The sequence below is a fragment of the Erpetoichthys calabaricus genome, chromosome 8 (genome assembly GCF_900747795.2).
Source record: "Erpetoichthys calabaricus chromosome 8, fErpCal1.3, whole genome shotgun sequence".
NCBI lineage: Eukaryota > Metazoa > Chordata > Cladistia > Polypteriformes > Polypteridae > Erpetoichthys > Erpetoichthys calabaricus.
The window spans coordinates 125,649,079-125,662,016 of record NC_041401.2 but is presented as its reverse complement, the minus strand read 5'-3'; the positions used below and the strand labels follow the sequence as shown (position 1 = coordinate 125,662,016).

Below are 12,938 nucleotides of genomic sequence, written 5' to 3'. Positions count from 1 at the left end.
CAAGAGTACGCCCAGGAAGGATATGTAATCTCCCTGTCAAGATGTAGGACTTGAACACTTAATACATGAGGCGGCATCCCTAACCACTGTGCTTCCCCAATTTCAGTACAAGATAATTGACATAAATGATATGTAACTGATATAGCAAAATAATTACTGGGAAGAACCTACACAAGTAAATATCCATTTGATGTAATAAACCCAGCAGCTGAGTCTGTATCAACTTGGTTGAATACAAGTTAAGTCTTACAGTCTAGATGTACTTCTCTGTCTGAAGGAAATATTTCTTCTAGAGTTTAATTGAAAAAGAGCAAATGTTAGAAGGTCTGTTCATCTATCCATCCATTTTATTAATCTACCCAATCTAATTGTACTATATAAGGGAATCAGAGCCTATCCCAATAGCTTGGGGTTCATTACAGTATTGGCACATTTTGTGGTTTGGGAGGAAAATCACATACATGTGCATTATCCTCAAAAAACTCACATGGGAAATACAGTAATCCCTCCTCCATCGCGGGGGTTGCGTTCCAGAGCCACCCGCGAAATAAGAAAATCCGCGAAGTAGAAACCATATCTTTATATGGTTATTTCTATATTGTCATGCTTGGGTCACAGATTTGCGCAGAAACACAGGAGGTTGTAGAGAGACAGGAACGTTATTCAAACACTGCAAACAAACATTTGTCTCTTTTTCAAAAGTTTAAACTGTGCTCCATGACAAGACAGAGATGACAGTTCTGTCTCACAATTAAAAGAATGCAAACATATCTTCCTCTTCAAAGGAGCAAACAAATCAATAGGGCTGTTTGGCTTTTTAAGTATGCGAAGCACCGCGGCACAAAGCTGTTGAAGGTGGCAGCTCACACCCCCTCCGTCAGGAGCAGACAGAGAGAGAGAGAGAGACAGATAAAAAAATCAATACGTGCCCTTCGTGCTTTTAAGTATGCGAAGCACCGGGCAGCATGTCGCTTCACGAAGCAGCTGCACAGAAGGTAGCCAACGTGAAGATAATCTTTCAGCATTTTTAGACGAGCGTCCGTATCGTCTAGGTGTGCGAACAGCCCCCCTGCTCAATCTCCCTACGTCAGGATCAGAGAAAGTCAGCGCAAGAGAGACAGAGAAATGTAAGTTGGGTAGCTTCTCAGCCATCTGCCAATAGCATCCCTTGTATGAAATCAACTGGGCAAACCAACTGAGGAAGCATGTACCAGAAATTAAAAGACCCATTATCCGCAGAAACCCGCGAATCAGCGAAAAATCCGCGATATATATTTAATTATGCTTACATATAAAATCCGCGATGGAGTGAAGCCGTGAAAGGCGAAGCGCGATATAGCGAGGGATCACTGTACATGTAACTTTTACTCAGATGATGACTAGGACGGGATTCAGGTGTATTATTTTAAAGCCATATTACATAACAGTAATAGCAGACAAGTAACAGTTCTGACTAGTGTGCTGCCAAAAGCTCTAAAATTCTTGGCCCTTCTTCAGTATTATCCCTACTTTGATTACTAAGAATTTCTAAGAATGTCACTATTAGAAATAACTCATTTTATTCAGTTATCCTTAATTAAATAATATTTAATTGAGATAACAAGTCTTATTTTACTGAACCATTTAACTTCAGATAGGCTGGTTTTAAGAGTTTATAATGTAGCTGCCGTCCCTTTTCAAAGTTTCTAAATTACCAGGCAGGCAGGTACGAATCAGTTTCATTGTGAATGGTTAATCAAGCAATGCAATTTTACATCGAGAATAAATATTAGTTAGCTAAATTAAGACCAAAATTTTAACACTAAAGGAGTGAAAATTGTGATTTCAGTTAACTGGCAGAATGTGGAATGTTTTTGTTGCCAGTGCATTTTCTACTACACAGTAATTGAAAGCTTTGCTCTTAAAGTCTCCAGAGAAGGGATTTTTCCTGATGCTGCATGGCATAGGGAAAAGACAGGGGTGGACTAGATGACATATCTTAACTCTCTGTGGTGTGTGCAGGTTTGGACTTGCCCAAGTAGGCACAGCTGAATGAGTTCAGCTGTGAGATGCGACTTTCAAAATTATAATGTGTTTGGAGCCCTCTAGTGGGCTTGTAGGCTTGAAAGATAAAGAGAGTCCTGGAATTATAATTGGGTTTTTGAGGCCATTACCAAATTCAGTTTCATGTATTACAGAGACTGTGAAACAATACATAATGTATAGTGAAAGTAGTGGAGGGCATCAATGTGAAATCCAGTGATTCACATTAGAGAGTTTCATGATTTTGATCAGTATAAAGAAAGTTCAGTCCAATAGGGATTGCTTTAAAACTGCAAATAAGAGATATCTTGCATTTTAAATCATCTTTTTTGAGCTGCATTGTCTCTTCTGAAGGATACAATGGCTTAAGAAGACTTGGCCTTATTGGTCACAAGGGCTAAGCTGTGAAATTTCTGGCAAAACCCTTAATTTAGACTTCTAATAGCAGAAACATAAAAAACTTCCTTTGCAAGGCAAGTTCTTGCCATAAGCTACTTACAGGTCTGACCTGGAATAAGCAGATTCAGAAAATGACTGGATGGATCACAGAGCAAAACTTTTCTTTAAATGTATTTGGGTTAATTTGTTTACTAAAGTCAGCCAGAGACAGTCCCTTTCTATTTGTGTTCTGCTATTAGATGTACAGTATATGATGTGTCCTCAGTTATGCATTATGGCCAGTGATGAACATCCTTTTGTTTTCTAGCCAACATAATCCAATTGAGCCTCACAACAGCCAGAGATATTACCATTAGCATTGGGTTGATTGCATGAACCAAATCTGGATTAGGTTAAAGTCATCCTAAAGTCAAAGGCAAATTCATTCATTGGGGGCAATTTAGAAGGGATCTTTAATCTAAACTGCATGTTGTTACAATGGGGGAGGGCAACTGGAATATTTTCAGGAAGACCTACTTAGAGAACACATGAAAATCCTTCCTAGACATTGAGGAGTCTAGGGTACGAACAACTTACAGGAACCGCTGCCCCAGTAGTGCTAACCACTGTACCACAGTGATCTCTAGTGACTAATATATTACTTACTAATCAAATGTATTTTAAGAAAAATGTCATATGTAAATGCTGATAAATATCTAATTCAATTGGTTTTAGTCTTTAAAAGCACACTTCCACTTAATAAACTCACTGTCAACTATACAGCAATTGCAAATAAAGCATGTACTTGCATCTAAATGCAACATGTACAAAAATACTTAGATAACATTATCCATCCATCCATTTTCCAACCCGCTGAATCTGAGCACAGGGTCACGGGGGTCTGCTGGAGCCAATCCCAGCCAACACAGGGCACAAGGCAGGAACCAATCCCGGGCAGGGTGCCAACCCACTGCAGGACACACACAAACACACCCACACACCAAGCACACACTAGGGCCAATTTAGAATCGCCAATCCACCTAACCTGCATGTCTTTGGTCTGTGGGAGGAAACCAGAGCGCCCAGAGAAAACCCACGCAGACACGGGGAGAACATGCAAACTCCACGCAGGGAGGATCCGGGAAGCAAACCCAGGTCCTGAGGTCTCCCAACTGCGAGGCAGCAGCGCTACTCACTGCGCCACTGTGCTGCCCATTAGATAACATTAAGTCTGCTTAATTCTCAGCAGCGGTGCAGGGGACCAGAGAGTATTCCAGCATAAATAGGGGACAAGGTAAGAATAATCCCTGGGGTACTAGAGTACTAGTTCATCACAAGCTGAACACACACACATATACACACACAACCAAGGCTAATTCCGCATTGCCAGTCCACCTAACCTGCATGTCTTTGAACTGTGGGAGGAAGCTGGATCATGCGGAGGAAACCCATGTAGACACAGGAAGCACAATAAAATTCTAAAGAGGAAGTACCCATGATGTGAACCCTGATCTCCTTACTGCAAGGCAGCAGTGCTTCCACTTATCTGCAAAACATTTTGTTCTCTTTGTCTACATGAGAATATCCCATCTGTGTACTTTTATTACAATTAAGGACCAAACTCTTCTTCACTTTACAGGTTAATCTTGAACAGTTATCAGCCTTGTATTAACAAATGATGTTTTAATGTGAGAAATTATACTGTCAAAAAATTATTTAGAAAACTGAACAACCACAAAGTTGTGTGACCATTGCATTTTAATAATAATAATAATTCTTTGCATTTATATAGCGCTTTTCTCACTACTCAAAGCGCTCAGCAATTGCAGGTTAAGGACCTTGCTGAAGGGCCCAACAGAGCAGAGTCCCTATTGGCATTTACGGGATTCGAACCGGCAACCTTCCGATTGCCAGTGCAGATCCCTAGCCTCAGAGCCACTACTCTGCCGTTAAATATTTTAATATGCCCCAAAGAAGCATGTTTCTGTCATGTGGGACATTGCCTTATGCATGAAGTGCATAATTTTGTAATTTATGCTCTACGAACTCTTACACAAAAATAGAAAGATTTGATAAAATTACGTTTAGGACTCTGCTATCTATGCCATTGATCAACAAAGAAGCAGTCTTTTGTCTGATATCATTGACAAATATGTTAAGCATAGAAAAACGTGTAAGTAGTGGGTATTTACAAATAATAAACTAGACCTTAGAGTTCAAATCAGTACTTTTATACTGCTGTAACAGTGATGTCACCATATGTTTATTAAAAAAAAGTGCATACATCCTTTCACCCCAGTTGCCCTTGGGAGGTTACCATATACGTCCATAGGGTCATTATTGTCACATGTACAGAGTACAATGAAATTGTTATTAGCATTTGCTAATTAACTTGAAACACATCCATCCATCCATTTTCCAACCCGCTGAATCCGAACACAGGGTCACGGGGGTCTGCTGGAGCTAATCCCAGCCAACACAGGGCACAAGGCAGGAACCAATCCCGGGCAGGGTGCCAACCCACCGCAGACTTGAAACACATGTTTTATTTAATTAATTGTTCAAAATCTGCTCTTACTCTGTGGGTTTTCTCCACAAGTTGAAATATTAGTGGGATAGGAACTTTTATCTTTTTTGGAAGACCAAAAAACAGAATCTCCATATCACAGCAAACATAATAACTATTCTTTTCCTTTAAGTGTATAGTAAACCATGTTGTGATCATTTCAAGGAAAAGTTAATAGTAAACACATCATTGATTACTTTTTTTCACCATTTGCAGAATAATCTGTCTCTCAGTGAATTACCCAGAAATCAAGATGTCGCAGTCTTCTCCTGCCGATGAAGGCAGCACATTTGAGCACCTCTGGAGCACCCTGTGAGTTTGTTGTTATTCTCTTTTTGATACTGAAACAATTTGAAAAAATATTAAAGATTTTTTTATTGTGAACTGTGTCAACCTTACTTATTAACTTCTTCCCAGCTTTCTTTCCTGGAGCTAAATATCTAATTTAAGAAGACTCTGTGTCCCAGTCATTAAAAAGTAAAACAAATCTTAAACTCACTTAGTAAGGGTACTGGAGCCTATCCCAGCACCATTAGATGTAATACAGAAACAATACAGGGCCCTTTCACAAACACATATCCACACTCACTCAGGGCCAATTTAAACTTGCTAGTTAACCTAACGTGCAAGTCTTTGGGGCCGTGTACATACAGGAAGGTATACCAATGTAGACAAGGAAGAATATTTAGACTCCACGCAGACTACAGCTGGGCTGCAGTGTTAACCACTATGCTACTGTAACACCCTGATTAAAGAGGAAATTCTCAACCTTATAGTTTAATTTCTCTTCAGCGTTCATATGTGTTTTAAAAGCAAGATGCCTTTTTAATTTGAAGTGTTCTATTTTAATGTGTTATTCTGGACTAATGACGTGGAACATACATGTTTAAATAGTATTTAATCAGATAATTATTATAAGAAACTGGACAATTGTTTCATATATATATTTGAAGGTACTACTCTGAGTAATTTACACATCTGAATTCCTTTTAAGATTTTAACAAAATATTTGTTGTTGCTTACAGAACAATCGATCAGTTTACTGAACTAAACTATTAAATTGTGTTAATGCAGCACACTTTAAAAACTGAATATCTATTTTACAATAATGAGATAACCACTTGTTTCTTTTCACAGAGAATCAGACAGCACTTACTTTGTTCTTCCACCAAATGGCCACTCTGGAACTGATGAAGCTTCTACCAGTTTGCCGTCTAGCCGAGCGGAGGTGTGTATGGATGTCTATCGGATGAGGGGCATGAATGAGACTATTATGGTAAGAGTTGGTGTTTCATCTGTCTGATGAATTTTAAAAGTTCCAGATCAGATCAAACTTTAAATTATGACTCTATCCTTAATTTCTTATTTTCCTTGCTAGGTTTTAGTTCTGCTGGACCTATTTGTTGTAACATTGCCAATAAACACAGAATGAAGATTACTGGTACTCTTTCTCACCTGATCTTCACATCACACCCATGTCAGAGAAAGTTTCTAGATATGATTTCCCATTCACAGAGTAATGGTCCAAATAAGTTTTAGAAAGAATTATATTTCCTTTTTCTACTGTAACTGTCTTACACATTTTCCCCTTGAGGCTGATTTATTTATAAGAGGTTGCTTGGGATCTTCTTTTGCCTTTTACCCAGAATGTTACCTAAGAATTCTGTTTGAATATAGCTGTAAAGTGTATTATTTTTCAGTTTCTTTGTATGTGTAATTTTGGCAAAGGGTTGGATTTGAGGAAAATTTTATTTTCCTTAAGACCTCAATATTCCCACTCTTTTTCCCTCCTGTTCAAGGGCAATTTCCCTCCCAACTGCTGAGCATTTGTTACTGTGCACCTGAGAGAGTGGCTAGCCTTAGGATTAAACAGAAAAGGATTGCTGTTAATTACAGACCAAGCCAAGCCTGCAACATGAGACTGTTGGGCTCCCAGCTGTAGCTGTAATCAAATCATTAGAGAAGAGCTTCCTTATTGGCCTATGCAGGAAATTTCTGGCAGCTTTTGCCACTGACGTAGCATGCTAATAATGCCTGTTTGTGTTATTGAAATGGTACACTATTGATTATCAGTTGCATTTTTTAATATCTTTTTTTTGGAATTGGTAGTATGCATTATTTATTATATATAGGAGTACTATTATTTTATAAAATCTTGTTTCCCCCATTTAAATTATGTTTGGAGTGTATCTCATGTATATATGAGTACAGGTCAGGTCAGGTTGGGGAGCATGCACTGGTACAGCGTGTTGCCGCACCCACCACACAACGAAACAGCTTGTGGTCCCGTTTGGCAGCCCCCAGACAGACACGCGGTCTAGTCCCACCCTCCAGAAATGACCCTCTATCTACTGTAGTCATGTGTCACGTGGGCATCCCCTTGACCTGGTCCAGTCACTCAGGTCCTCAACAATGTGGATTGGGGAATCACGCCACATGGCTGTAGTGCCATAACTAATGCTTCCACACAATGCAGGTGATGTGCCTCATTCGGGACTCCATGAGAAACCACTCATTTGACACAGTCAAACCAGCGGTACCCAAGGATTCTCTGAAGAAAAACAGCACCAAAGGAGTCCAGTCTTTGTCTCAGGTCACTTAATAGAATTCATGTCTCACAACCATATACTGTAGCAAGACAGGAAACACCAGGGCTCTAAAGACTCAACCTTCGTCCTTTTGCATAGATATTGAGAGTGTCACGAACTCTTTTCCAGCGACCTTATGACTAACTTCATAGGATGAGTCACCAGAGACGTGAATGTCACTGCTGAGGTAAGTAAACCTATCAACAGGATCAACATTCTCTCCACAGACAGACACACTGCTGATGGCTGTACCTAAGAGATCATTTATGGCCTGGATCTTAGTTTTTATCCAGGACACTCGCAAGCCCAGACACTCAGACTCCTCGCTCAGTCTCTCGAGAGCCCCAATCAGAGCCTTCATTGACTCTGTGGAAATCGCAGCATTGTTGGCAAAGTCAAGATCAGTGAATCTTTCTTTGCCAACAGATGCCCCACAGCCGCTGGACCCCATGACCTTACCCAACACCCAGTCCATGCAAGCATTGAACAGAGCAGGAGCAAAAACATACCCCTGACGAAACCCCAGAATCAACTACAAATCAACTAGAAAAAAAAAAAAAAAATAATAAATATATATATATATATATATATATATATATATATATATATATATATATATATATATATATATATATACACACACTGTATATATACGCACACACATACATAAAGTGAAGGAACTCATAGTTCGATGGACAACCTTGTTGGAGTGGCTGGTGGTGGAGCGGCTGGTGGTACCTATCCTGGCTGAGACGACAATACAATGGGTAGGCCACAGTCTGCTAATACTGCTTCTTCAGGATTCCTGCAAGATTACATGGGAATTATAGATGGAAGAAACCCAGTCTTCTATTTATTATTAATTGACTGGGCCACTGAAAACTCTACAGGAGACCCTCGCTCTTTGATTAAATGTTAATTAATTAAGTTGCTTGAAACTCAATAAAGAATCCACGGTTTATGATAAGATTCTCTAAATTAAAACAGTCCACTTGTCATAAAGGTTCAACACCACTGTAACTTAAATGATCTTCATAACCGTAAAATTGAGAAGGTTCTAGAATATACCTACTGAACTCAGTCCATTGGGGTCTACAGGGCATGCACAGTCCTCAAACATAGCTGAATTGTATGCCATCCATACCTTTTCTAACTTGTTTTTTAGGTCATTGTACACCTGCAAAGCATAAAGTGCTTATAACTCATGTACAGTTGCTAAAAACAGGCAAAAAACTGCTGTTTCCAAAAGAATGTGACACTTGAAAGCACAGTTCATCAAATCTAATCCAATCACGGCACTGATCGTAGCTGGCACAGTTGTTTGGTCGATGCTTATGTGTCTCCTGTTTTTGTCTGTTAATTTTACTTTTTATCTAATGTCAGATCACTGAGGAACAATATCTGTCAAATTTAAACCAAATATTACTGAAATAAACTCTATGGTTCCCAACTGAGCATTGGAAATGAAATACTAGCATGGCATTCATGCATTACTGTACTGGACTGCTTAAACTTTTAAGTTTCATTATTTCCAAAAGTTTAATAATGTGTTAAATTAAACATGTAAATTACCTAGGCTTTATTATGCTTAAGATATTATTATCACTTACTATCACTAGCTCTAGTTTGACCTGGTATGAATTATTCTTCATATTTGCATGATGGGTGCCTGATGCATATATAACTTGATCATATTGTGACCCTATAATAGATAAATACGTTTAAGAGAATTGGAATAATGCCAGTGTAAAGTTTAAATATTTGTCATTAATAAATAATATTCTTAAGCATGATTTTTGAATGTGTCCTGCGGTGGGTTGGCACCCTGCCCAGGATTGTTTCCTGCCCTGTGTTGGCTGTGATTGGCTCCAGCAGACCCCCGTGACCCTGTGTTCGGATTCAGCGGGTTGGAAAATGGATGGATGGATGGATTTTTGAATGCATGTCATTTTTGAAATATGTAGCTAGTAGTTAAGTAAACATTTTAAAGCAATACAGTAATTGTAAATCTTTTATGGAATCTTTGATACGTTTCAGTCTGTTACCTAAAACATTTTTTTATTTATGTTAATATGAATAGGATAAAATGTTAATGTAATATACATATTTATTTCATTTAAAAATTGTTTCTTACTTTTTATTAAAACCCAGAACAACGTTCATTAATACAAATGTAAGAATTCATTTTTAGTTGACACTTCGGGTGTAATATACACAAATGGAAGATCACATTGTTATCTTTTGTTTGCAGGGAGCTTCTGCTATTTAATACATGAACCATCACAAGATTTTTCCTTCTCAGTGGTAGGAAAACCCAAAAATTATACAGGTCTCCTACACTAAATTCATAAAAATTATAATTTTGTATTTTTTCTTTATTTGCTGTCATGTATATAATAAAAAATATAATTAGCTTGCTTCCATCACATACACAACTGAAAAGAAATTTAATTAATATTCAACAAATTACACATTTTATTCATGTATACAATATTGTTCTAAATCACTTTAACATGAAAATATTTAGTCAATCTGTGGCCCCTTTCTTTGGTGCATCCCTATGAATCATCCAGCGGTAGTCTGCCATCATGCTGACATCCCAACGTTCGTTGGTACTTCCTATAAATTGGATCTTTATTGTTACCCAAAATCATAGAAATTACATCTTTGAATTATACACAAGCCTCTTGTTCCAGGTTGTTTATTGCATTATCAAATAGTGCATCAGAAATCAGTTTTTTTAATATCAGGTCTGGCAAAAATGCTCTCTTTCAATTTAGCATCAGACAAACTTGGAAAAGTTCAGCATAAATACATAAAACAGGCTCTATCTTTTGCCAGGGCTTTGACAAACAGCTTCATTAAACCATGCTTAATATGAAGCAGTAATAGCAACACTTCATCGGTATCTACCAAGCTAGGTCTGATGATGCTTTTGGCAAGTTGTAACTTTTTTCTAGCTGGCCATTCATTCTGTGCACAAAATAAATTCTAGGCTGTGCTGTCAAACTCACAGAGAAGATATTAGAATTATGCATGCCTTGACTGCTGACCCAGTAAGATATGCAGAACTTTCAGGTCATCACATATGAACCAATGGTCATTGTAGTTTTTTGTCTTGAGAAGACTTTGAAAGGCTTCTTTCAAATGCATAAAATGAGCAACAGGTATTAATGCATATTTATTACCATTATGAAGAACTACTTGTTTTAGTTTTTTTTGGACGAGTCTATAAATAGTCACCATTCTTCTGCATTGTAATTGCTGCCAAGATTCTGCACTACGCCACTTAAATCAGTGCAATCAACCAAAGACCCATCTTTCCTGAAATATGCTGCAAACTGAAATTTGTGTGTTGATACAATATATTGTTTTTCTTTTAATCTGTACTCTAAGAGCTCTGCAGCATTTTTGGAAAGTCCTAGATCTCTTTCTAAATCATTAGGCACTTTCCCACCACAAGACATTTTTTCAGGAGCCATGGACTTTTTAAAAACTCTGAAAGTTTTTTTTAGCATTCTCACTGCAGGAACGTGTGCCATTTGCAGTTCCTGGTGCTTTTTTTAGCTCTTACTCCAGATGTACTTTGTGTTCAACTAGGAACTATCATGGGTGGGGCTTGGTCAGTGAACTGCTCTGATTGTTTGACCACAAGCTCTGGCACCATCTTATAAATCTGTTTGTAGCTTGAACTTTTGGACTTGGATAGAGTTATCAGTGAAAACAAAATGTCACACTTTGTACCACTTCACTCTTCATAGCCGCCATCCTGGTGAGCCACGCCATGCAACGCATCGAAGCAATAATTTCCCCCATGAACCTCTAATCACGCCTTACTTTGCACCACAACACTCTTCTTCTTTCTTGACTTCTTCTTCATCCATCCATCATCCAACCTGCTATAGCCTAACTACAGGGTCATGGGGTCTGCTGGAGCCAATCCCAGCCAACACAGGGTGTAAGGCAGGAAGCAAACCCCAGGCAGGGCACCAGCCCACCGCAGGGCACACACACCAAGCACACACTAGGGACAATTTAGGATCGCCAATGCACCTAACCTGCATGTCTTTGGATTGCGGGAGGAAACCAGAGCACCCGGAGGAAGCCCACACAGACACAGGGAGAACAGCGAACCCAGGTCTCCTTACTGCATGGCAGCAGCGCTACCACAGTGCCCCTGACTTCTTCCTATTTACATATAATGTTACAGTTTCTATTGTGTGGTGGGAATACCACATACAAAAGTGGCCAGGGGCCACATATAGCCTAGGGCTTACATCATACAGAAACTCATTGGTTCCTGAAATCAAAGTTTCTGTGGTGGGAAAACACCTATTAAGTTCAATGGCCATGGCTCATTGTTTGAACGTGTTGGGACAAATTCTTCATCATTACCTCCTTCTCCTTCTGAGTTTCAACAGGTGGAATAGTGATTAGTACATCAGATCCATGTTGTACTTGTCTTATTGATGATGAAGAATTAGGATAAACAAGCAAGCACTTTCTTCTTATCCTTTGTTCATTGTCTTTGTTCTTCAACACAAATAGAGAAGACACATTGAGGGGCCTGCGTTTTGTCCTTGTCAGTAAGCTTTATTCCAAAGTAGGCATGATAAGCTTTATTTGCAAGATTACATTTGTTCTGTCTCCTACAAACGTTCCTATAAATTTTCACAAATGAAGCAATTAACAGTCTGTTGATGTCTGTTGATGAACTCTAAAGTTCATAATATGAATTAACTTCTTCTTCTTTCGGCTGCTCCCATTAGGGGTTTCCACAGCGGGTCATCTTCTTCCATATCGTCCTGTCTTCTGCATCTTGCTCTGTTACACCCACCACCTGCATGTCCTCTCTCACCATATCCATAAACCTTCTCTTAGGCCTTCCTCTTTTCCTCTTTCCTGGCAGCTCTACTGTTAACATCCTTTTCCCAATATACCCAGCATCTTTCCTCTGTAATTGTCCAAACCAACGCAATCTCACCTCTCTGACTTTGTCTCCCAACCTTCCAACCTGAGCTGACCCTCTAATGTACTCACTTCTAATCCTGTCCATCCTCGTCACACCCAATGCAAATCTTAACATCTTTAACTCTGCCACCTCCAGCTCTGTCTCCTGCTTTCTGGTCAGTGCCACCATCTCCAACCTATATAACATAGCTGGAATCACTACTGTCCTGTAGACCTTCCCTTTCACTCTTGCTGATACCCATCTGTCACAAATATTCCTGACACTCTTCTCCACCCATTCCACCCAGCCTGCACTCTCTTTTTCACCTCTCTTCCACAGTCCCTGTTACTCTGAATTGTTGATCCCAAGTATTAAACTCACCCACCTTCACCAACTCTACTCCCTGCATCCTCACCATTCCTTTAACCTCCCT

At 39.1% G+C, this 12,938-nt stretch overlaps 1 protein-coding gene across 4 annotated transcripts in view; it reads left to right on the top strand.

Moving 5' to 3' along the window:
- tp73 (tumor protein p73) overlaps nt 1-12,938 on the top strand; it is a 163,864-nt gene that overhangs the window by 32,385 nt on the left and 118,541 nt on the right. For 3 of the 4 annotated variants that reach the window (XM_028807452.2, XM_051931288.1, XM_051931292.1), the window contains exons 3-4: nt 5,183-5,278; nt 6,104-6,242. In XM_028807452.2, the coding sequence (XP_028663285.1) occupies nt 5,220-5,278; nt 6,104-6,242 (198 nt within the window). In that variant the 5' untranslated portion in view covers nt 5,183-5,219. The remainder of the gene's footprint in view (nt 1-5,182; nt 5,279-6,103; nt 6,243-12,938) is intronic. The other variant, XM_051931289.1, reaches the window with a different exon arrangement.